The sequence below is a fragment of the Melospiza georgiana genome, chromosome 1, assembly GCF_028018845.1.
Source record: "Melospiza georgiana isolate bMelGeo1 chromosome 1, bMelGeo1.pri, whole genome shotgun sequence".
Lineage (NCBI taxonomy): Eukaryota > Metazoa > Chordata > Aves > Passeriformes > Passerellidae > Melospiza > Melospiza georgiana.
This window is the reverse complement of record NC_080430.1, coordinates 718518-741733: the sequence shown is the minus strand read 5'-3', so window position 1 is coordinate 741733 and position 23216 is coordinate 718518. Positions and strand designations below refer to the sequence as shown.

Sequence of the window (23216 nt, the reverse complement as noted above, 5' to 3'; positions counted from 1 at the left end):
CACTCACCGTGGCCAGCTCAGTGAGGAGAGGCAGCAGGGCCTTTTGTAGGGCCAGTTCCAGCAGGGTTTATTTCAGCACAGCCAAGGGAAATCAGGGACAAAAGAGCTGGCCATGTGCTGTGCACAAGGTTAGGTGTGGGAGGGCACAGGGGTGGCACAAAGGGTTCAGTATGGGCACACATGGGGGTGGCATTGCCCTACAGGGAAGGCAGGGCTGGCAACCAGGGGTGCCGCAGCCAGTGAGGGGACAGGGAAAGGAGAAACCACCAGAATTTGGGACATATGGGGAAAGGAACTGGAGTGGTTCATGGTGGTGTGCAAGACTCCATGGGGAAGTCTTCTCCTTCAGCCTAGGTGGGGAAAACTCTGTGGGAAATTGTTCCAAGGCAAGGCCCTGGGATTCCCCTGAGGGGGAAGCATTCAGAGGATTCCACGGGCAGGCTTCACTTGGTTCTGTTTTCTCACCAATCAGCCTGGGAGCTGAGGGAAGTGACTCTTGTTTAGGTCTGGTTCCCATACTTTGCGCTGAAATCTTTCTGGCCCTTCTCAGGGGCTGGGAATGAGGAAGAGGATTTCAGACAGGTTTTGCATATGTTGATTTTCCTCCAATTCTCACCTTTATTCCTTTCTCTCTTCTCTAGTCCTTGTCTGACCATTCTGTGTTTATCTCTACTACTGAAATCCTTTTTATTTTGCTTTAGAAGCTGAGTTTGAGGAGAAGTCAGGGATTCTAGAGGGAGGGCACTTGTGGCAGCCTGGAATCCTTGGAGTCAAGGCTGTTTCAGGGTCTGACACTGAACTTCTGTTGCAGCATCCACGTCATTGAGCGTCGAGCGCTTCCAGAATTCTTCAATGGGAAAAACAAGTCCAAGACTCCAGAAATGTGAGTGAAACCTGGGAATGTGGGCATGATAAAGGAGCTTCCCATCCCATAAATCCTGTGGCCACAGCTGGGTGTGTGTGAGCCTGATACTTCCTGTAGGGACAGAGCCACTGACAGTGTTTGTTCATTGTGGTGGTAGAGATAAAAGTTTAAACATCAAAGTGGTATTTACCACTGGTTATCCAGGTAAAATAAAACTACTTTCCCCCTGGTAATACTGGAACAAATTCTTCAGGTCTGTGTGGTACAAGATGTGATCACTTCCAAAGTCATGTTAAAATGTCATGAAAGGGTAAAAGTGGAACAATCCTGCTTATTCCTCCCTCTCTCCTCATGCCATGCTCTGTTTCTGCATTTCTGTGTGTTGTAGATCCTGTCTCAGGCTGTGGAGGGAATTCTCTGGTTTGAGTTTGGTTGTTCAGAGTGATCTTGAAAGGCCATGGATAAAGGAAAGATGTTCAAAGGCTTTTGAACAATATGCTTGTTTCTATTAAAATGATCCTAAACCTGAGATTTCACACCAAAAAATCCTGGATTTGGACATCAGTGTGTGCTGGCCAGTGTGGGCAGTGGGACTGGCCTGGCTAGGGTCACTTTGTCCTGGTGTCAGATCTCGCCTTGGCTCCAAAGCAGCTTTTGGGCATTTTAGAAGGTGATTTTTCAATCAAGGACTACAGGAAGTGTTTGAGGTATCCCCTCATTGTCCTGATGTCACCTGGGCCCTTCATTGCTCATACACAGCATTCCATGGGATTCCAGGATGGTTTGGGCTGGAAGGGACTTTAAAAAACACCCAGTGCCACCCTGCCATGGCAGGGACACCTCCCACTGTCCCAGGGTGATCCAAACCCTGTCCAGCCTGGCCTGGGCACTGCCAGGGATCCAGGGGCAGCCACAGCTGCTGGAATTCCATCCCAGCCAGGAATTCCCAATTCCCAATCTCCCATCCATCCCTGCCCTCTGGCACTGGGAGCCATTCCCTGTGTCCTGTCCCTCCGTCCCCAGTCCCTCTCCAGCTCTCCTGGAGCCCCTTCAGGCCCTGCCAGGGCCTCTGAGCTCTCCCTGGAGCTTCTCCTCTCCAGGGGAACATTCCCAGCTCTCCTAGCCTGGCTCCAGCCCTGCAGAGGTTGCAGTCCCTGCAGAGTTGTCCTTGTGCTGGAATCTCCCACCTCAGGTGTGGCTGTTGGTCTGTGCTGCTTTGGGTCTGATAAGGAAACAGGAATTGGGGTCTGTCCTTTCTGCTGGGGCCCTGGTGGTGTTTGTGCTCTGCCCCAGGAGGTCCCTGGGGTGCAGCCAGGCTGTCCCTGGGCCTGTGCCAGGGCAGAAACAGCTCAGGCTGGCATGGAACAGCAGCTTCTGGCTGGAGACAAGGGGAGTTCTGAGCTCTGAACAAGGCAAGGCACTGGGAAGTTGGGATTGCTGCTCCTTGGAGCCTGCCTGGACAAAGCCCTAAGGAACCTGGTGACAATTCCTGGTTTGAGCAGGAGCTTGGCTCAGACACCCCTGAGGCTCCTGGCACCCCCAAGGATTCCCAGTCCTTGCTCTGCCCTCCCAGCTTCTCTGCATGTGGGAGTGCAGGGGAAGCACAGCTGGAGCCCAGAGCCCCAGCAGGGCTTGGGGACAAGGGGCTGTGAAGATCCTCTTGTTCCACTCCTGCCATTCCAAAATGGGTTTGTTCCAAGGCTCATCCAGCACTGCCTCTGTTCCAGCAGCTTTTGCAGTTTGGGGGTTTCTCAGAGTGAGAGGCAGCAGGCAGCTGCAATGGGGAAGGAATGTTCCTCTCCTGGTTGTCACTGCAGGCCCAGGTGCCCTCCTGCAGCTGGCATCACCAGTCAGTGCCCCTGCTGCTCCTCCCTGGGCTGCCCCTGCTCTCTGCCTGCCATGGCAGCAGCCTGGGCACTCCTGCCAGTCCTCCTGTCACCCTGGAGGTCTGGTTGTGGGGCCATTGTGGGGTTGTAGGAGCAGCACATGGTCCTGGATGTGTTTTCTTTTGGGATAAAAGAGGAACATCCCCCTGAATGGAGCCTCAGCTGAATGTTCAGGCCAGAACACCGTGCTGGAGGAGCTCACACAGGTTCATCCTTGTGACAGCAGTGCCTGGGGTGGCCCTGGCTGGAAGGGGATTCAGATAAATCCTGCTGGAGCTCTCACTGCTGCCACGGTTTAGCTGATGGCTCCTGGCTCAGAACCATCTCCCTTCAGAACCAACCTGGGGATGTTTCTGTCTCATGCTTCTCTCTCCTCCTCCTGATGTGACCTTTGCTAATCAATATTAATTCCTGCAGCCCAGACCTGTTCTGGGCAGGTTCTTCCCCTCCTCCCCAGAGCATTCAGGAATGTTCTCAGTGTTCCTCTGTGGAAGAAGCTCCTTTTTGTTTCCTGCCTCCCAAGCATCCCACATGGAGCCAAACACCTACTCCAGCAATTTTCTTCCAGCCAGTTGCACATATGATCTGGTCAGGAGGAAGATGTGGGATTTTGGCAGGGACATGTGCTTGCAGCATCTGCCTGCTCAGGCCTTGCCTGGATGATTTATATTTTTGGTTCCCAGCTGCTTCACACACTGCATGTGAAACATTCCCCCCTGGAATTTTCCAAAGGCAGAAATCTGCTTTAAAACCACTGTTTTAAACACAGCTTTGCATTGGATACTCACTAAACAGAACCCTGCAATAATTTGGGTACAAAAGGACCTTAAAGCCCATCTCACTGCACCTGCCTGCCATGGGCAGGGGCACCTTCCATAGTCCAGGTTGCTCCAAGCCCCATCCAGCCTGGATGGTGCCAGCCTGTCTGTGGCAGATGGGGTTTGTTCCCTCTAAAGAGCAAGGCTATCAATAATTTTATGGCAGGTTATTCAGGATAATTTATACTAGGAGGCATCAGTATATTCCAGAATCTTACTGAAATGGGGGAACCTCTGAGGGATTGTTTCTGCTCCAGCCGTTCCCAGCTGTGCTGGCTCTGGGCTCTTGTCCTCTGCTTTTCAAAGGTTTTTTCTTCTCCATGTTGCTGTTCTCCAGCCTTTTCTACCTCATCCCTTCATCCATTAAAAACTCCACATGCAGCCACAGCAGTGTTCCATCCACTTCTGCTTTTCTGTGCAGCTTTTTTCCTTCACACAGGGATGCAGCAGGATTATTTATCCTGTTCCTGTGTGAAGACCAGACACCTTTATTTTCATCCTGCAGCTTCTATTCTGTTGTGGGGATATTTGCTCAGTGACCAAGCTGCAACAGATAATTGTGTGATTTACAATTTCAGCATGTTTCCATGTGCTGCTGATCCAAACACAGGGGAAAATCCTGAGTGAAGCAGTCTGGAAGAGTGTGAGAGTGTGAATTCCACTTTACCATTGGTTTTGGTGTTGATTCTGAAATTGTACCAATGAAAGAGATCTGCTGGTGTTTCCTGGTCAGAGATGGGTGTTTGAGGGTGTGAGTGTGGAAATGGCTGCCCTGAGCTGTGGAGGAGCTGGGGGACACAGCTGTGGCTGTTGTGTTGCAGATACCTGGCCTACAGGAACTTCATGATCGACACGTACCGGCTGAACCCGCAGGAGTACCTGACCAGCACTGCCTGCAGGAGGAACCTCACCGGGGACGTCTGTGCTGTCATGAGGTGACAGCCTGCCCTCTGGGAACCTTTGGGGTCTGGGTCTTTGGGGCCTGCAGCTTCTGGGCATTTCCAGGCATCAGCAGCATTGTGGAATAACTGAGGGTGGAAAAGTTCTCCAAAGATTGAGGCCAGCCCATGCCCTGTGCCCAGCACTGCCCTGAGTGCCACATGCAGGCCTTCCTTGGGCACTTCTAGGTCACCTCCCTGGGCAGCCCTAACCCTGAGCACCCTTTCCATGGGGAAATTCCTGCTGCTGTCCAAGCTGCTGCCCTGGCCCAGCCTGAGGCCGTTCCCTCTCCTCCTGTCCCTGTGCCCTGGGATAAGATCCCAAATCCCCCCAGCTGTGCCCTCCTGGCAGGAGCTGTGCAGAGCCACAAGGGCCCCCTGAGCCTCCTCTTCTCCAGGCTCAGCCCCTGCCCAGCTCCTCAGGGATTCTCCAGCCCCTTCCCAGCTCCATTCCCTGGACACACCCCAGCCCCTCAGGGTCTTTCTTTGTTGCACAGAACTGGACACAGTCAGGCTTTGGTTTATCTTTCACACTGCACACACTTAGGTGTGCACAGAGCTCCTGCTCTGGGATTTGTTTTGCTCTTTGGGATTAAGGAAGGACTAGAGGAGCTCCTGGGTCTTGATTTGATCCAGCAATATCAGCTCCATCCTTGGTTCCCTCCCACACAAAGCACGAGCAAACCTTTGGCGGCAAAGGCTGGATCTGTGCTGTTTCTCTCAGGGTCCACGCCTTCCTGGAGCAGTGGGGGCTCATCAACTACCAGGTGGACCCCGAGAGCCGCCCCATGGCCATGGGGCCCCCCCCGACCCCCCACTTCAACGTGCTGGCCGACACCCCCTCGGGGCTGATGCCGCTGCACATCCGCACCCCGCAGGTGAGCCTGGGGCTGGGGCTGGGGCTGCCCTGGCAGCAGGGCTGTGCCCCACTGGGAAATGTCCCCTGACAGCTGGGGACTGTCCCCCTTCCTGCCCAGCTGGGGGAAGTGTCCCTTTGCTGGGCAGCTGGGGAGCGTTCCTTGTCTGACAGCTGAGGAATGTCTCTTGCTGCTCAAGCAGCTAGGAAATGTCCCTTGTCTGACAGCTGGGAAGTGTCCCCTTGCTGAATACCTGGGAAATGTCCCTTGTCTGACAGCTGGGAAGTGTCCCCCTTCCTGTCTGAGCAGCTGGGGAAATGTCCCCTTCCTATCTGCCCAGCTGGGGACAATGTACCTTTGCTGGACATCTGGGGAAATGTCCCCTTGCTGCCAGCTGGGCCCAGCATCTGGGGCAGTTCTGTGCAGAACCACTCCCACATTGCTCAGACATTGTTTCAGTGTCTTGGGCTTGTGTTCAGCTTCTCTGCCAGTCCATGTTCTGTGGGGTATTGGTCTGGAAACCCTGGATAGCTTTCAGTTGCTGCCCTTCTCCCCTGTAATGTTTGTTCCCAGGTTCCAGCTGCCCAGCAGATGCTGAGCTTCCCTGAGAAAAACAAGGAGAAGCCAACTGACCTGCAGAACTTTGGCCTTCGCACTGACATCTACTCCAAAAAGACTCTGGCCAAGGCAAGTGTCCCCTCCAGCTCCCCGTGAGCTTTGTTGTCCCTCAGGTGTCCCCCACTCTGTCCCTGAGGTGACTTGTGTTGCTCCTCCACTCCTGGTTTGGATGTCTCCCGTCCCTGTGCAGGACACTGTGGTGGGAGGTTGTGCTGGATTCTGATTTCATGGGAATAAAGCCATGGACAGCATCCCAGAGCAGTGCACACTGCCAGCCTCAGATGCCAAGCTCACTGTGTCCCTGCATGTCCTGCTGGAATGGCTCAGCAGCAGCAAGCCACCCAAGGATTTGGGACACAGAGAGCTTCCAGCAGGATCTCTGCCTCTCCTGGTTCCCAGGATGACACTCAGGAACCCCAGTGCCCACTGCTTGGGTGTCCTGGGGGAGTTGCAGGGGGTGTTTGGGCACTGTCATTGCAGGGTGTCACACAGGATAATGAAACTTGGGGGACATCATTGCAGTGGGGTGTTGATTTCACAGCCTCCTGCTTTTCCCTGCTCCCTGTGTGTCCCTGGAGGTGCTGTGGGAATGCCAGGGTGGGAATGTCCCTGGAGATGCTGTGGGAATGCCTCAGCACAGCCTCCAGTGGGAACTGGAACTCTCCAGAGCTGGGCAATGCCCCTCATGGGTGGCATCAGGCTAATTCCATGCCATTGGTTCATTGTCCTCAGAGATCACTGTTTAAACCTAAAAAAATAACTATTTAAACGCTGTTTACCACTTCACACCATCCTTTAGAAACCCCACAAACCCAAACCAGTTCTCGAGGTATTTTTTGTAAGGTTGGTCCATCTCACATTTCATGGATTGACTGTCTCACATGTTAGGGGAGGTATAAATGCTCTCCAAATTGATAAATCTGTTGGTGGTTGTGGGCTCTGGCTCTGTTTACAGGGGCTGTGAACTGGAGCAGGTTTGTTGGCTGATTGCCCTGTTTGGTTTCTGTGTGCTGGGGCTTTGTGGAGAGCAGCAGTTGGGTGACTCACATTGATTAATGTTCTGTGTAGGTTAATGAGCTGTTTGAAATGCATCTGGAGATAACATTTATTATCCTAAATAGCCTCTTCCTCTCAGTCTAGCACAGAGCCATCCAGTGGTGCTGGTGTTCCTTGGGAGCAGGTCCCGAGCTGCTTTTGTGCTGGGTCAGGGTGTCACGGGAGGGGAGGCTGCACCATGAGTTTAGAACTTTTATCCAAGCTGAGCAGTTTATTAGGAGCTGCAGATTTGGGAGCAGCAGCCCTTGGAGCAGATGATCCTGCTGGAGTTACTCTCCCTTCTCACATAGCTCACCCCCCTGTACAGAGTTGTTATTTCTCTACTGAGTTACTGATGAACTTGGAGATAAATTCACTTATTTTGGACCAGCCCACATTGTGCCCAGCCCACTCTGCCTCCAGCTCTCAGAGGGGTTTATTATTCAGGAAAACCCTCTGTGCCGTGTGTGCAGGCACAGATCACTGGGAGAGGAGGGTGCAGATCCCTTTGCTTTAGCTCAGAAGGTGTAGTGAAGTTGGGGTGTGTAAACCCAGCTGTGCCTTCCCTGAGGAGTAAATCATGGACCCCTGAATGGGGTGAGCAGCTGGAGGGGGAGGTTTGGGTGGATCAAATCACAGCTTCTTCCCCTTTCCTCCTCAGTGTTTTCTTCTATAAGGTTTTGTGAAAGAGATCCTGTGTTTCACCTGCTTTTTTTTCCCTCCTGTCTTTTGTAGAGCAAAGGTGCAAGTGCTGGCAGAGAATGGACAGAGCAGGAGACACTGCTGCTGTTGGAGGTGAGTTCATGAGGCCCAGCCAGGAGGGGTTAGATCAGGCTTTAAAAATCCACATGTGCATTTTTTGGAGTTAAAGAATGACTGCCATTGTGGCTACAAGAGTGTTGCTACCAAAAAGAGATGGCAGGATCATCTCTGTGAGAGAGGGGCTGCCTATGTTCTGAGGTTTGCTTCAAACGTGGACCTGCAAGCCAGACTGAAGCATTCAAAAATTTTGTATAAGTCAAGAACAGGTTTTGCAGTGCAGAGAGGTGCTTTCATTCAGCAGGACTCACTGACAGTGTGAATTGATGTCACTAATTCAAATAGTGGTAAATAATTCAGGTAAAGGTTTGCCTGGCCCTCAGATAAATACTTGGGAGTTTTGATTTCCAAGCTATGCCGTAGCTCAGGGAAACAGCTCGTTTTGGAAGCTGAAGTGGTTGGGAAACAGTTGAGGCCACAGAGAAGGGAAGTTCTTCGGTAGCTCCTTCATCCCATCTGTCTCCTCCTTGTTTTCCTGTAGCCCAACTTGGGGTGTTCTTTGAGCTTTTTCTGGAAGTCTACCAAAAAAAAATCCTGAGATGACTCCATGAGGTGCCTTATGGTGCAGGCTGGTGTCCCCAGGTGGCTTCCAGGGAAGCTCTGGAGCACATGGGGATGGGTGGATCTCTGGAACTGCAGTGGGGCTGGAACCCTCCGAGGAGCTGCAGAGGGTTCTGGGCTCTCACATCAGGACAGTTTCTCTCTGCTTCAGCACAAGAACAATCTCAGTGGCCTGAAATAATTTAAAGTGCTGCCACTTCTGCAAAGAAAATATCTTCTCCCCAGCTTTGCTTTCACAGGAACATTTTCCTGATGTAGAGGCTGCATGGCTGATTTCTTTCTTTTAAGGTAATTCAGAGTTCTGAGAATTCTAGTTTGGGGCTCTGTTTTTGTTGGGTCTTATTTGCAGAGCTCAGAGCAAACTGCAATTGCCTGGTTGTTACAGCTTTTTTTGTCTTCCCATGTGTCAATAAACCCATTGAAAAGTTAATTTCCTGGGGAAAAGCCTGGAGGATGGACCTGTGTCAGTGCCAAATGAGCAGCTGTGATTCAGTCTTCACACATATGGAGTGTGGTCATCAAACAGCCAAAATCTCCCCTTTTTTCCTATTTATTTTAGGTTGATATTCACTGTTTAGCCAATACTTTTCTATTGGCATGTGGAAAAATTTTGCTTATAGGGTGTAAACAGCTGTTTTCCATGGCATTCTTGTAAGGAGAAACAAGGCTAATGCCTTGATATACCGACTTCTTTCCTTTTTTATTTATTTAAGTATATAATTTAAATATCTAATATTAATAGTACTGTTATTTAAAATTCATTGGTTTGTATGTTTTTAGCTTATGGTCATACACTTCATGCTATAGCCCAATGAAATAATCCAGTGACATATCCTGTGTTTAAAACAAACCAAAACCCCCCTAAACCTTGAGATTGCAATTCTGTTTAATGAGTTTAAATTAATAATGTTTTTGTTCCTCCTTTTTCATGGACTTGCTCCATGAATAAATCAGTAAAGAGTATATCAGTTCAAGCATAAGTAATTCTGCTGTAACAAGCCAGCTCAGTCCAATTAAATCCTCAGGGTAGCTTTGGGCAAATAGATAGGCAGCGAAGTTCCAAATAATAAATCGTATCTGAAATATAATTATTGGCCTTCTGCCTGTTGACTGAATAATTTGGGGAAGGAAATAGAGCTTTCCTCCCCAAAGCAGCCTCCCTGCACAGCCCTGTCCGTGTCCCCACGGCTCAGGCAGAGTTAAATGCATTTTCAGCTATTTTTAGGAAGGACATTTATTGCGAGCGAGGGTTTGTCTGGCAGGAAAACAACAGACGGGGAAGGAGGAGGAGCAGAAAGCAGAAATTTGGGAGTTGAGAAGCAGAGCTGATCTCTGTGTGCCAGTGGGGTTAAAAATGGAGATGGGGACTGAGAGCCCAGAGGTGAAATCAGGGAAAGGGAAATAAGGGCTGAGCAGAGAATAAATGTCTCCCTTGAGCTGAGCGGTCTGTCCTCTGCTCAAGCCCTTGGAGGCCCAGGGGCAGGAGAAGGGCTCAGCAGGGCTTGGGGATGGTGATTCCCTGCTGGGGAGCAGGCTGGCCAATGCAGCCTGTCCCAGGTCATTCCCAAGCCCAGGGCTCTCCTGCAGCTCTCCAACACCTCCTGGTGCTGCTCGGGGTCTTCAGCAGCTCCTGGGTGTTCTCCCCACCCAGCTGGGTGTCCCAGCTGACCCCACCTGCTGCTGGGAGGGAAGGAGCAGCGAGCCAGAGGCTTTCTGGAGACAACCTGGGGGTTTTCCTCTTCCACCCTAGTTAAGCACTGAGACCTGGCTGGGAGAGAGGAACTTGAGCCAGGTTTGAGCTTAAATCACACTGGGAAGTGCTGCCGCTGAGGCAGCTTGGGCATGTCCCTCCAGTTTGATCCATGGTGGATCTCTGATGCCTTTGGATTGAATTATCTGTCCTTGTAGCCAGTTTGCTTCCACGTCTTTGCAAACAAGAGCATTTTTGCAAACATTTTCCTGACCTCAGCTGACCCTCTGCAGCCGCAACGTGCCTGGGGGCCCCGGGCAGGTCAATATTTTGTCCTTGAGGAATTCTCAGAGCTTCTGTTTTAGCTGAACAAATACTAAACCACTTCAGAGCTGCTCTGAAGACAGCAGTGTGTTTGGAAGGGACGTTAGAGCCCATCCCACCCCACCCTTGCCATGGGCAGGGACACTTTCCACTATTCCAGGTAGCTCCAAGCCCCCTCCAGCCTGGTCCTGGTGTTCCACAGAAGTTGGTGTGTGTTCTGGGCCCTTCCCAGATGGAGGAACTCTGAGCACCAGGCTGGTGGCTCAGTTTGGATCTTCCTCTTGTCCCTGGGAGCTGCTGAAACCCCAGCACAGGAACGTTGTGTCCCTGTGTGCTCTGCTCTCCCACCTTGGGCGTGTTCTCCTCGGGACCTCTGTCAGATCCAGCTCCAAGCTCTCCCTCCCTCTCCGAGAGTTCAGTCAGTCTGGAAGGTTGAGATTTCTGGGAGTTCTCAGCCTTGTGGGAGGGATTTACTTGGGAAAACTCATTTTCACACTGAACATCTTCTGCCAGAAACTCAAATGGGTTTTTTTGCCTTTTCTGGGTGACTGCACCATGAATCCTCTCAGAAATGTAAAAGTTAATGGTTCAGGATATGTCAGTATTTATTTTATACTGTCCAGATACTGCACTAAAACAATTTTCAAGGAGAAAAATGTCTTGTTAAGGAGTAATAATTTATTAGGCTGTGACTTGGACAGTTTTACAGGATTAATGTGTTGGTTTTTCAGGAACCTAGTGCAGGCCTTCAGTAGCTCCTTGCTGTAGAATTGTTTTAAGACTTTTATTGAGGAAGTTTAAAAATAACTGGAATTCAGAATTATGTCTTTGATGTGATCTGCAAGTTCTTACTTTATCAGGTGCCTTGTCTAGCCAGTAAGGATTTGTTAGCCCTGATTTTAACAGAAATTACACTGTGCACAGCTCCTGCAGAGCTGGTCTCTCCTGGCTTCAGGGTGTGGGATAGATTTCCCTCTTTTCCCCTGGTCTATTGGTTTGATGCTTTTCCACTTCCATAGCATCTGTTGGATCTAAAGACTGGATTCCACCATCACAGCCAGTCCACATTTGGAAAAAGAAATAGAGAAATAGGTGCTGTTCCTGCCCCAAAGAGCTTTCTGTGTTCAGAGAGGGAGCAGAGAGAGAGTCCTTGGGGGGAGTGCTGGGAATTAAAGGATTGTGAAACTTGGTAGGAAAGGCAGATTTAGTTCTGTGGAAGCAAAATGGGGAAACACCTACTATGCAAATATTAGTAATTCTGATGCAGTACCAGCATCCACTCCTATGATGATCCCTGTGGCTTCAACGTCACTGATACCTCTGGGAAATTCTCACATTTCTTATGCAGATAATTTGGTGCCAGAAAACACCCATTTTCAGTAGTTGTCTGATCCCCATTTACTGCTCCATCACACAATAACCAGTATGGATAACCCTTCAGCCCACAGCAGCGTTGCTTTCCCCGAGTAGCCGCCGCTTTTGCCTTTTGCAGGCCCTGGAGATGTACAAGGACGACTGGAACAAGGTGTCGGAGCACGTGGGCAGCCGCACGCAGGACGAGTGCATCCTGCACTTCCTGCGCCTGCCCATCGAGGATCCCTACCTGGAGAACTCGGACGCCTCCCTGGGCCCCCTGGCCTACCAGCCCGTGCCCTTCAGCCAGTCTGGGAACCCCGTCATGAGCACCGTGGCCTTCCTGGCCTCCGTGGTGGATCCGCGCGTGGCCTCGGCCGCTGCCAAGGCTGCCCTCGGTACGGCACAGCCCTGGCCCCACGTCCCTTTGCCCCACGTCCTCGCCCCCTTTGCCCCACGTCCCTCGCCTCACAACCCTTGCCCCAAGTCTCTTGCCCCTTTGCCTCATATCCCGCGTCCCTCGCCCCTTTGCCTCACGTCCCTCGCCTCACATCCCTTGCCCCATGTCCCTCGCCTCATGCCCCACATCGCTTGCCCCTTTTGCCCCACGTCCCTCGCCCCACCCTATGTGTGCCTGCCCCTCCAGCCACAGGGGTGCAGACTCCTCAGTGAGCAGTAAAACACAGGAGTTGGGGGTACAGTTATGTAGGAGAAGCTCTGCTCTCCCCAGGTTTGTATTCTGCTTCCCCAAAATCCCATCTGCAGCCACGTTGCCCTGGCCAGGCACAGCTGGGGTGTCCTGTCCAGCTCTGGGTTCCTCAGCCCAAGGAGCTGCAGGAGAGGGTCCAGCAGGGCCACAGGGATGTTCAGGGCTCTGGGGCATCTCTGATGAGCAGGGACTGCAGGAGCTGGGCCTGCTCAGCCTGCACAAGGGCAGGCTCACAGGGGATCCCATCAATGCACACAAATCTCCCAAACTGTGCCAGGAGAAGGTGCCAGGCCCTGCTCAGTGACAGCACCAGGAGCAGTGGCACAAACCAAACCCCAGCAGCAGGAGCAGCCTCTGTCCATGGAGGGGCAGAGCCTGGGACAGCTGCCCAGGGGGGCTGGAGTCTCCTCTCTGGAGCATCCCAAACCCCCCTGGGCACAGCCCAGGGACCCTGCCCGGGCAGGGGCTGCCCTGGGTGACATCCAGGCACTCTGTGTGAAGTTCGAGTGGCTCCAGAAGGCCACTGAGAGTCCAGGAATGGCGGTGTTGCCTTCTGCCCTCACTGCTCCTGATGTGTTTGTACCTGGTGGTTGTGTTCCTCTGAGCACTGTCACCAGTGCAGCTCTGGGTAAATTCAGTGTGGATCTTGCTTTTTTCCTGTTTTGCCTGTGTGAAATTATTTGCCAGAGATCCTAGAATTCCCAGACTGGACTAGGTTGGAAGGCCCTTAAAACGACCTCCTGTTCCACCTCCTGCAATGGGCAGGGACATCTTGCTCTAGAAGGTCCAAGTCTTGAGTGGATGTTGGATGTGTCCACTCGATAAGATAGTTCATCTCAATTTTTGCCTTGTTTTTCCACATAAAACACTATTTTGTGTAATTGGGAAGAGACTCTTCTACCACACCTGAAAGGCAGAATCAGCCACCTTGTGTGAGAGGAAGGAACTCAGCTATTTGAGAATCCCCTTTGTCTCAGGGCTTACCTGCACATTGATCAGAGAAAATATGACTTAATTTGCTGCAGAAGCGCCAGGATGTCTCATTTTGTGTGTCGTGTCCCCCAGAGGAGTTCTCCCGGGTCAGAGAGGAGGTGCCCCTGGAGCTGGTGGAGGCCCACGTGAAGAAGGTGCAGGAAGCAGCTCGAGCCTCTGGGAAGGTGGATCCCACCTACGGGCTGGAGAGCAGCTGCATTGCAGGCACGGGCCCCGAGGAGCCTGAGAAGATGGGTGAGTGCTGCATCTCCTCCTGAGAAACCCCAAATTCTCCTCCAAATTCTCCTCCTCCAGCAGGAGATGGAAGTTGTGGGGAGGGAGAAGGGGATGGCTCATTCTGCTCACAGCAGGATTGACTCAGACACTGAACTAAGGACTTCAGTGCTACCTTGAGTTCTAGGAGTTTGTTCTCCTGCTCTCACTGTGTGGAAATGCTGTGGCTTGGGGTGCACAGAGTGGGCTGACCAAAAATACCAGAGCAGGACATTCCATTGGTTGGGTGTTGGAGAATTCAAGACAAAATGATAGTCATGGAGTTTTTGCATAGAAAGCTGTGCAAGACCTTCAGTCTAAAGTGACTAAATTTAGTATTAATTCTGCTAAAGTAATGCAATTAATTAATATTATTAATACAAATCTGTTGTCTCCTTATGATACTGTGCATTTAGCTACAGTTTTGTTTCTGCCTTTGTGGTGTTAAAGCAAACAGGGGGGTTTGGGCAGTGGGTTTAGGGTGGATCTGGTACTCTGAGTGTGCTGCTCACTGTGGAGGCAGCAGCAGAGACATTTCTGATGGAGTGCTGGACTGGCACATGATAATCCAGCTCTGGCTCTGGTTGGGCTAGAATTCTGCTAGGCTTTACCTGTGTGTGTTAACAAGCTCTGGTTTAATTTCTGTGGTGTTCAGCAAATATTCTGCTGTTAAGTCTCTCCTCTGAAACCCTGCCTGGTGCAGATTGGTTCCTGGTTGCTCTGGAGTGTCAGAGCAGCTCCCTGGAAGTGAAGCTGTGTGTGCCCCTCTCTGCTGGCCCTGGTGACTGTGCCCAGCAGGAGGAGCAGACTCTGTTTACTCCATCCCCAGGGCTTTTGCTCTCCTCGTTTGGTTACAGATCCACAATCTTGTCACTGCTGCTTTCTCTCAGCCCTGTTGGCTCCTGCTTTGTTCAGCTTATCACAGTTGATTTCAGTGACTGGACGTGAGCAGGCACGTCTGGCTCTGGGTGAAGCTGAGCAGGATGAGATGGAGCCTGACTGGGAGGCTGGTTTGGGACGTGCTCCTGCCCTGCAGAGCTCCCTGCTGTCACCCTGTGCAGGGACACGAGCAAGGTGCCAGACTGTGGGATGGCATCACGAGGGGCTGTGCTCGCTGCTCCTCGCTTATCAACTGCTGCCCACAGAGGGCTGCTATTTATAGCTCCTAATGGCCATTGCAGAACTACCCAGTAAATCAGATTGCAAAATGCCACTTAAATCACCAAGATAGTTTTTAATTAGGAAAGAAGCAAACAAACCACTCAGCCCTGCTGTCACACATCTCAGTTATGCACTCAGTGGGACAGAACTTGCCATGAGGCAGCTTGGTGCTTTGGGATGGTGGGCATTGTGTGCTGGAAGGGAAAGAGAAACATCTGGAACATCTGCTGCTCCTGTTCCTCAGAGCTGACAGCAGGCATTGAAGCTGTGCTGGAAGGACAAGCTTTGGGTTTATTTACAAGTCAGCTATAAACCAAATCTCCATGTTACTCCATCTGGGGCTGAGTTTAATTTCATAGCTGTTTTAAAATAAGGTCAGCTTAAGTTAAATTTTTCTTCCAGTCTTTGTTCCCCTTTCCCATCTTCCTCCAGTACAGGTGTCACTGTGGGTTGCTAAGGATCATTTCAGTTAGAAAAGCCCTCCAAGGTCACAGAGTCCACCCTGTGCCTGGTCCCCACCTTGTCCCCAGCCCAGAGCACTCAGTGCCACCTCCAGCCCTTCCTGGGACACCTCCAGGGATTGGGACTCCAAACCTCCCTGGGGAGCCCCTTCCAATGTTTAACAACCCTTTCCATGAAGGAATTCCTGCTGATGTGCACCCTGAGCCTCCCCTGGCCCATCCTGAGGCCATTCCCTCCTGTCCTGAATGTGTAACACATTTGCTCTTGGACTTTTCCCCGTTTCCAGGCTGCAGGTTGGCCCTTGGTGGCCCTTTGTGTGGGCCCAGGCTGGCAGGGGGTGTGAGGTGCCCGTCAGTGGCTCTGGGCTCCCAGGGCAGGTTGGCCCTTTGTGGCCCTTTGTGTGGGTCCAGGCTGGCAGGGGGGTGTGAGGTGCCCGTCAGTGGCTCTGGGGCTCCCAGGGCAGATTGGCCCTCTCTGTGGGCCCAGGCTGGCAGGGTGTGTGAGGTGCCCGTCAGTGGCTCTGGGGCTCCCAGGGCAGGTTGGCCCTTTGTGGCCCTCTCTGTGGGCCCAGGCTGGCAGGGTGTGTGAGGTGCCCGTCAGTGGCTCTGGGGTTCTCAGGGCAGGTTGGCCCTTTGTGGCCCTCTCTGTGGGCCCAGGCTGGCAGGGGGTGTGAGGTGCCCGGCAGTGGCTCTGGGGCTCTCAGGGCAGGTTGGCCCTTTGTGGCCCTCTCTGTGGGCCCAGGCTGGCAGGGGGTGTGAGGTGCCCGGCAGTGGCTCTGGGGCTCTCAGGGCAGGTTGGCCCTCTCTGTGGGCCCAGGCTGGCAGGGGGTGTGAGGGGCCCATCAGTGGCTCTGGGGCTCCCAGGGCAGGTTGGCCCTTTGTGGCCCTCTCTGTGGGCCCAGGCTGGCAGGGGGTGTGAGGGGCCCATCAGTGGCTCTGAGGCTCCCAGGGCAGATTGGCCCTTTGTGGCCCTCTCTGTGGGCCCAGGCTGGCAGGGGGTGTGAGGGGCCCATCAGTGGCTCTGAGGCTCCCAGGGCAGATTGGCCCTTTGTGGCCCTCTCTGTGGGCCCAGGCTGGCAGGGGGTGTGAGGTGCCCATCAGTGGCTCTGAGGCTCCCAGGGCAGATTGGCCCTTTGTGGCCCTCTCTGTGGGCCCAGGCTGGCAGGGGGTGTGAGGTGCCCGGCAGTGGCTCCGGGGCTCCCAGGGCAGTGCCAGCCCAGCAGCTCTGGGTGAGCAGTGAGAGGAGCTGGGCCCGGCCCCGCGGCGTTAATGCGATTTGTGCTGGGCTGTGACTAATGGAGTAAATTAGGGCAGGAGCAGATGGCTCTCCCTGGGGGAGCTGCTCAGCCCGAGTGAACTGGGTCACTCAGCAAGCTGTGGTGCCTCCCACCCCCCAGAGCCGGGCACAGGGACCCCCGGTGTCCGTGCACAGGTTGTGCCATGGGCTGGGGCTGTGCTCGGACGCTGAGGTTTGTACCCCAGAGCTGGGAACACCTGCTGGGGCTTCCAGGTGGGAATGAAAGCCCGCTGGCTGTTATGTTGGCATGGAATGAAAGGGTGCTGGGCTGGAAGGGACCTCGGGGATCATCCAGTGCCAGCCCTGCATGGCAGGGACACCTGCCACTGTCCCAGGTGAGCCCCATCCAGCCTGGCCTTGGGCACTGCCAGGGATCCAGGGGCAGCCACAGCTGCTCTGGGAAATCTGTTCCAGTCCCTCCCCACCCTCCCAGGGAACAATTCTTTCCCAATATCCAGTCTAACCCTGCCCTCTTTCTCTTCAAAGCCATTCCCCGTGTCCTGTCCCTCCATCCATTCTGTAATGGAACCACAGAATGCTGGTTTTGTATTTAAATGCAACCATGGCTGCAATGCAGCTATCTGCCTACGGTTCCATACCAGAATTAAAGTTCATTAGTTGATATATTTCAAAAGTAAAATTATATCAGAGCTCCATAATAATTTTAAAACTATTTCATATCAGTGAATTATAGTCAATATGGAATGTGAAAAGGGAAAATGACTGGAACAGATTGGAGGAGCTTAAGTTAATACCCAAGAATCTCCTCTTCTAAGTCTTCATTGTTAGGTTTTCTAAGAGCTGGTGCTAATTCCTTTTAAGTTGATAAAGTGAGGCTATAGTGGAGTTAGGAGGAGACTGGAATGGTTCAGAGGCTGTGGTGAGTGTGGTGGGCTCTGTCTCCTGCTTTCGTAGGGGCACGGAAAGGTTTGGGCTGGAAGGACCCTAAAGCCCACCAGTGCCACCCCTGCCATGGCAGGGACACCTCCCACTGTCCCAGGGTGCTGCCAGCCCTGTCCAGCCTGGCCTGGGCACTGCCAGGGATCCAGGGGCAGCCACAGCTGCTCTGCACAATCTGCTCCAAGGTTTTACAACAGTCCCCCACAGTAAATACCAATAAATACCACGAGCTTTGAGTCCTGCCCCAGTGCAGGCTGTGGAAGGAATGACTGGGGCTGCTCTGCAGCTGTGTCAGTGACAATGGCCAGAGGGGAGCAAGGGAGGATCCCCTCTTTGGGCAAAGGAGCAAAGGAGGATCCCCTCTTTGGGCTGGGATTAAGCTCCAGAGAAGGGGAATATCCAGCACACCTGTGGTGGTTAATGATTTCTAGGAAGTCTTTGTTGATGTCTTTCCGTGGTTAATGACAGTGATTTCTCAGGGCAGCCTCTGCAGGGGCTGTGCTGGAGCTACCTGAGCATTTCGGGTCTCAGTCCCACAGGAATTTCCCCTGACACCATCCTGGGGGCCTCACTCAGCTCTGTGCCACTGAGTGAGGGACTGTGGTTTGATTTCCTGCATCTCATCACCTGTAAATGGTGCTGGGGAGGGTTAAATTCACCGTTTTGGGCACAGGTTTGAGTCATTCCCAAACACACACTCACACTAGAAAACCACACACAAGGAGGGCACACACACACAGTTATTTAGTCATGTTTGGCAGGGAGATTCCTCTGCTGCTCTCCAGGGTGATGGAAACATTCCTAAACCAATAGATTCCAGAGTGCCAATAATATAATAATAATTATAATAATATAATACTAATGTTATAATATAATAATAGTATAGCTCTGAGTGTGTCCCAAGGGCTGGGTCTGCACCCCCAGTGGTTGAGCCCATCACTCCTCTCCTGCTGAATCCTGTGGCTCTCACAGGAGCTGCTGTGGCATTCCCAGCTCCCCAGGCTTGCCCTGGAGCCCCCCTGTTGCTGAGCCCCCAGGCTGTGTGAGGCAGGAGCTCTGCTGGCTGTGCAGCCCTGATTTATGGTGGGAAATGTAAATGATGGTTTAGATAACAGCATCATTATCATAGCCAGGGCTGGGATGTTTCCTCAGCTATCGTGGATTTCCTCTCAATTAAATATTCATGTCCCAGCCTGGATGTGACAGGCTGTGTTGCCTCAGCGAGAGCAGAGGAGTCTGGGCTGTCTGGAGGGCATCTTAAACTGTTTGCAGAGCTGCAGCTCAGGCAGGTGACTCCACTGCTGTTTGCAGAGCTTTGTTTGCTCCTCTCACTGCAGCAGAGGTTCCAGATCTGCTGCTCCTGCATCTCTCTGGTAACACAGGGAGCTCTTAGCAGGGAGATGTTTCACAGGTTTCCCTGCTGACCTGAAGGCCATTTGAGTTCTCTGTACAGTCACTGTCTTGGGCAGAACTCAGCTCTGAGTTAGTAAAAAGGGCTCAGTGTTCTTGGAGGTAATGTGAAAAACAGAATAAAATTCCGTAGAAACAGAACAGCTGCTGGTTCAGGTGGAAAAAGGGGCTTGGAGAGGTGATGATTCCTCATCTCCCAGTGGATTTTCCCTCTTGAGAGCTGTCCTGGGGTGGCTCACAACCATCTGCCTCTTCCTGACCTGAGAAATGTCCTTTCATTCAGGGAACAGGGTCAGGAGGAGAGGGAGCAGCCTCAGGATGTGCCAGGGGAGGCTCAGGGACATCAGCAGCAACTCCTTCATGGAAAGGTTGTTAAATATTGGCAGGGGCTGCCCAGGGAGGTTTGCAGTGCCCATCCCTGCAGGTGTCCCAGGAAGGGCTGGGGTGACACTGAGTGCTCAGGGCTGGGGACAGGGTGGGCACTGGCACATGGTGGAGTCCATGGTCTCAGAGGTGAATTCCAGCTTTAATAATTCTGGGATTCTCTGACCCCTGATTCCCACATCCTGCAAGGTGCACTATCAACTCTGCTGAAGTTGATAGTGCACCATCTTTGGGGCAGGGAAAGGCCCTATCTTTGGGGCAGGGAAAGGGATTTCAGGAGCTCTTTCCGTGAAGTCAAGGCTTCCCCTTTGTCCCGGGCTGATCGATTCCTCTGGGATGTATTTTCATTTAGCTCATTAGATCACTCAGGAAAATCAGTGCAGTTGTGTTTGTGTCTGTGCCAGGGCCAGAGGCAGTTCTGCCATGGCTGTGCAGGTCAGGCATGTTTGGGGCTTTGTGTCATCCTTGCATTTTGGAATTAGGGATTTTTACCAGACTCTACTGTTCTGAGGAACTCTTCATGGAGAGGGTGTTAAATATCAGAAGGGGCTGCCCAGGGAGGTGGTGGAGTCCCAGAGGTGGCACTCAGTGCTCTGGGCTGGGGACAAGGTGGGGATCAGGCACAGCTTGGCCTCCATGGTCCTGGAGGTCTTTTCCAACCTCGGTGACCCTGGGATCCTTTGAGCAGCCTATGATTTAGAGCCAAACCTGCTGCCAGCCAGGCAAACTCATTTCCCCCAGACTGACAATGGATAACTGAAGCTGTTGTCCCGTGTGTCCCACCCTGGGACCTGGTGGCCCTGGGAGCTGCTGTCACTGCCTGTCAGGGCTCTGCAGCTGATGCAGGAAAACGCTTTTCAAAACCCATTGACCACAACCTGTGTGAAGCTGTCAGCCTCATTTCAACCTCACATGTGCTGCTGCAGCCAGGACCACAGGAGGGAGGATGTTGGAATAATCAGGATGTTGGAATAATCTTGGTGTCACACATCCCTTCCTTCCAGGTGTCCCTGGACTTGGGAAGGAGCACCTGGGTTTGGGTGGTGTCCATCAGTGTGTCCTGACATCCAGGAGGATCTGAGGGCACTTGGAGATGCTCTGTGTGCTTTTCCTTGAGAAAATCCTCTCTGAAGAGTGGCTGGGAAGCAGTTTGTCTTTGTGGGATGTCCTGTTTGTTTGCAGATCCTACCTGACAGGAGGGTGAGGCTCTGCTCCCAGGGAGCAGGGACAGGAGGAAACAGCCTCAGGCTGGGCCAGGGGAGGACACCAGGAGGAATCTCCCCATGGGAAGGGTGGCCAGGCCTTGGAACTGCCCAGGGGGGTTTGGAGTGCCCATCCCTGGAGGTGTCCCAGGAATTCCTGGAGGTGGCACTCAGAGCTCTGGGCTGGGGACAAGGAGGGGATCAGGCACAGGGTGCACCTGATACTCAGGGATCCTGGGATCCTGTGCATTTCTCCACAGCAGCAGCAGCATCATCAGTCTCTCAGCAGCTCCTCTGGATCCCTGGAGTGTCCCAGGGCAGATTGGAGGGGCTTGGGGCACCCCAGGACAGTGGGAGGTGTCCGTGCCATGGCAGGGTGGCACTGGATGATCTCAATGATCCTCCCCACCCAAGAATAATAACACCTAAATTTAGATATTTCTATGCAGTATTTTTTTGTTTGAGTTCCACCTGGCTGGGCACGCTCAGTGTTCTGCACTTTGTCTCCCCTTTTTTGTCTCAAAGGATTGAATCCAGCTTTCTTTGTGAGCCCTTCCCTTTCCTGGAGGAATGACACTTTCCAGCCCAGTCTGGAACTCTGCTCCTAGGCTTGAGAGAGCTGTCTGACAAAATCTAATCGAGATTTTCCCTGTGACATTATTGGGTCACTAAATCCTTACTCTGAGATAAAACCTGTGAGGGAGAACGTCCCCAGCCTCCCTAAATTGAATTATGGTGGCAGATAGTTCAGATAAGGGGGTTTATCATCTTAAAATAGGCCAAGAGGAAAACCATTACCCTTCAGTCAGACATTTTAGTTGGTTTTTCTTATATATGGAAGGAACTTGTGTAAAAATTTCTCTACAGAGCTGTTGCTGTTCAAGAAGAACACTTTGTACCTTGTTTTTCTCAGTGTAGCACACAGGAATTAGCAGGAAAATGAGGATTACTGAAAATGAACCCCCAGCACCAGCTGATGTCTTCAGAAGCTTAGAGATGGATCAGGGCTTGTCACCAGCAGTTCTGCATCACCCCAGTCCAGGATCTAAATAAGCTCCTTTAATGCCTCTAGATAAATTGTGAAATCCTTGGCCAGGACCATGAGCTTCCTCTTGTTTCTCCTGCAGAGCTGTGGATAAATTAGGATTTCTTGAACTTCTAAACAGTCTCACAAAATATTCTAGATTCTAGAACATTATGCAGGCACCTCCATGGTGTTTCCATGGCTGGTTGTTATCCCCTGATCTCTAGAACCAGCTGTCATTACAGGAACATTTTAAATCAATGTTTTATAAAGCAATAAATGAATTTCCAAGGGCTGTGTCCTGAACACAGGATGCTCTCCCATCACTCCTGCTATGAGGTGCACCCATCCAGCACCTGGAACAGAGACTCCTTAACCATCATCTTTATTATTCCTTCTTCTGTCCTCGTGTTGGTCTCACTTCAACACCAGTTGAGCTTTATCTGGTCTGGTTTAGGCTGGGGGGGTGGAAGTGCCCCAGGGCAGGCTTGGAGCAGCCTGGGCTGTGGCAGTTCTGTGCTGGCCCTTTGCTGAAGCCACTGGTGGAGAGCAGCAGGTTTTAGTTAGCCCAGAACAGAGAATGGCTGTGGGGGACGATCCTAAACCCTAAACCCTCCCTGTTTGTTTCTCAGATGGAGCTGAGGAGGAGAAGATGGAAACAGAGGCAGAGGGGCAGCCAGCAGAGAAGGTGAGTTTGGGGCTCCTGGCACTCAAACCCTGAATCCAGGAGTTTTGGGGTGCCTGTGGCACAGGTGCAGCTGTGATGGGCTGTGTCTGCTCCTGGCACTCAAACCCTGAATCCAGGAGTTTTGGGGTGCCTGTGGCACAGGTGCAGCTGTGATGGGCTGTGTCTGCTCCTGGCACTCAAACCCTCAACCCAGGAGTTTTGGGGTGCCTGTGGCACAGGTGCAGCTGTGATGGGCTGTGTCTGCTCCTGGCACTCAAACCCTGAATCCAGGAGTTTTGGGGTGCCTGTGGCACAGGTGCAGCTGTGACAGTGTGTGTCTGTTCCTGGCCCTTAAATCCTGAACCCAGGAGTTTTGGGGTGCCTGTGGCACAGGTGCAGCTGTGACAGTCTGTGTCTGCTCCTGGCACTCAGATGCAGAATCCAGGAGTTTTGGGGTGCCTGTGACACAGGTGCAGCTGTGATGGGCTGTGTCTGCTCCTGGCACTCAAACCCTGAACCCAGGAGTTTTGGGGTGCCTGTGACACAGGTGCAGCTGTGATGGGCTGTGTCTGCTCCTGGCACTCAAACCCTGAACCCAGGAGTTTTGGGGTGCCTGTGACACAGGAGCAGCTGTGACAGTCTGTGTCCCCACAGGGACAGTTCCCAGCCTCCCCAGAGCTCCAGCTCAGAGCTGGGGTGTGGAGTGACAGCAGGGAGGGAGCAGGGGGGGTTCTGGAAGGGACTGGGGACAGGGGATGCTGTGGGAACTGGGATTGGAGCTGCAATGGGGGCACCCTGACCTGGGGGGCTCTGGGCAGCTCTGGGACAGGGCTCTGGGCAAATGCCTGCCCCAGACAGGACATGCTGCCTTTGAAACACCCTCAGTTATTTCACTGCCCTTTCTGCTCCAGGAGAATCCTCCCCACAGCAATTCTGGGCTGGCCCTTGGGCATGGATGTGTTTGTGGTGCTGGGGGTGATCCACCCTGCCCA

The 23216-nt window shown here is 52.5% G+C and overlaps 1 protein-coding gene across 1 annotated transcript in view; it reads left to right on the top strand.

Annotated features, from left to right (window-relative positions):
* The window catches only part of SMARCC1 (SWI/SNF related, matrix associated, actin dependent regulator of chromatin subfamily c member 1), a 69441-nt gene that overhangs the window by 23714 nt on the left and 22511 nt on the right, over positions 1-23216 (top strand). The window contains exons 15-22 of the mRNA XM_058045665.1: positions 812-883; positions 4391-4504; positions 5232-5385; positions 5938-6051; positions 7753-7812; positions 11904-12162; positions 13539-13700; positions 22190-22245. Coding sequence (XP_057901648.1) covers positions 812-883; positions 4391-4504; positions 5232-5385; positions 5938-6051; positions 7753-7812; positions 11904-12162; positions 13539-13700; positions 22190-22245 — 991 coding nt within the window. The remainder of the gene's footprint in view (positions 1-811; positions 884-4390; positions 4505-5231; positions 5386-5937; positions 6052-7752; positions 7813-11903; positions 12163-13538; positions 13701-22189; positions 22246-23216) is intronic.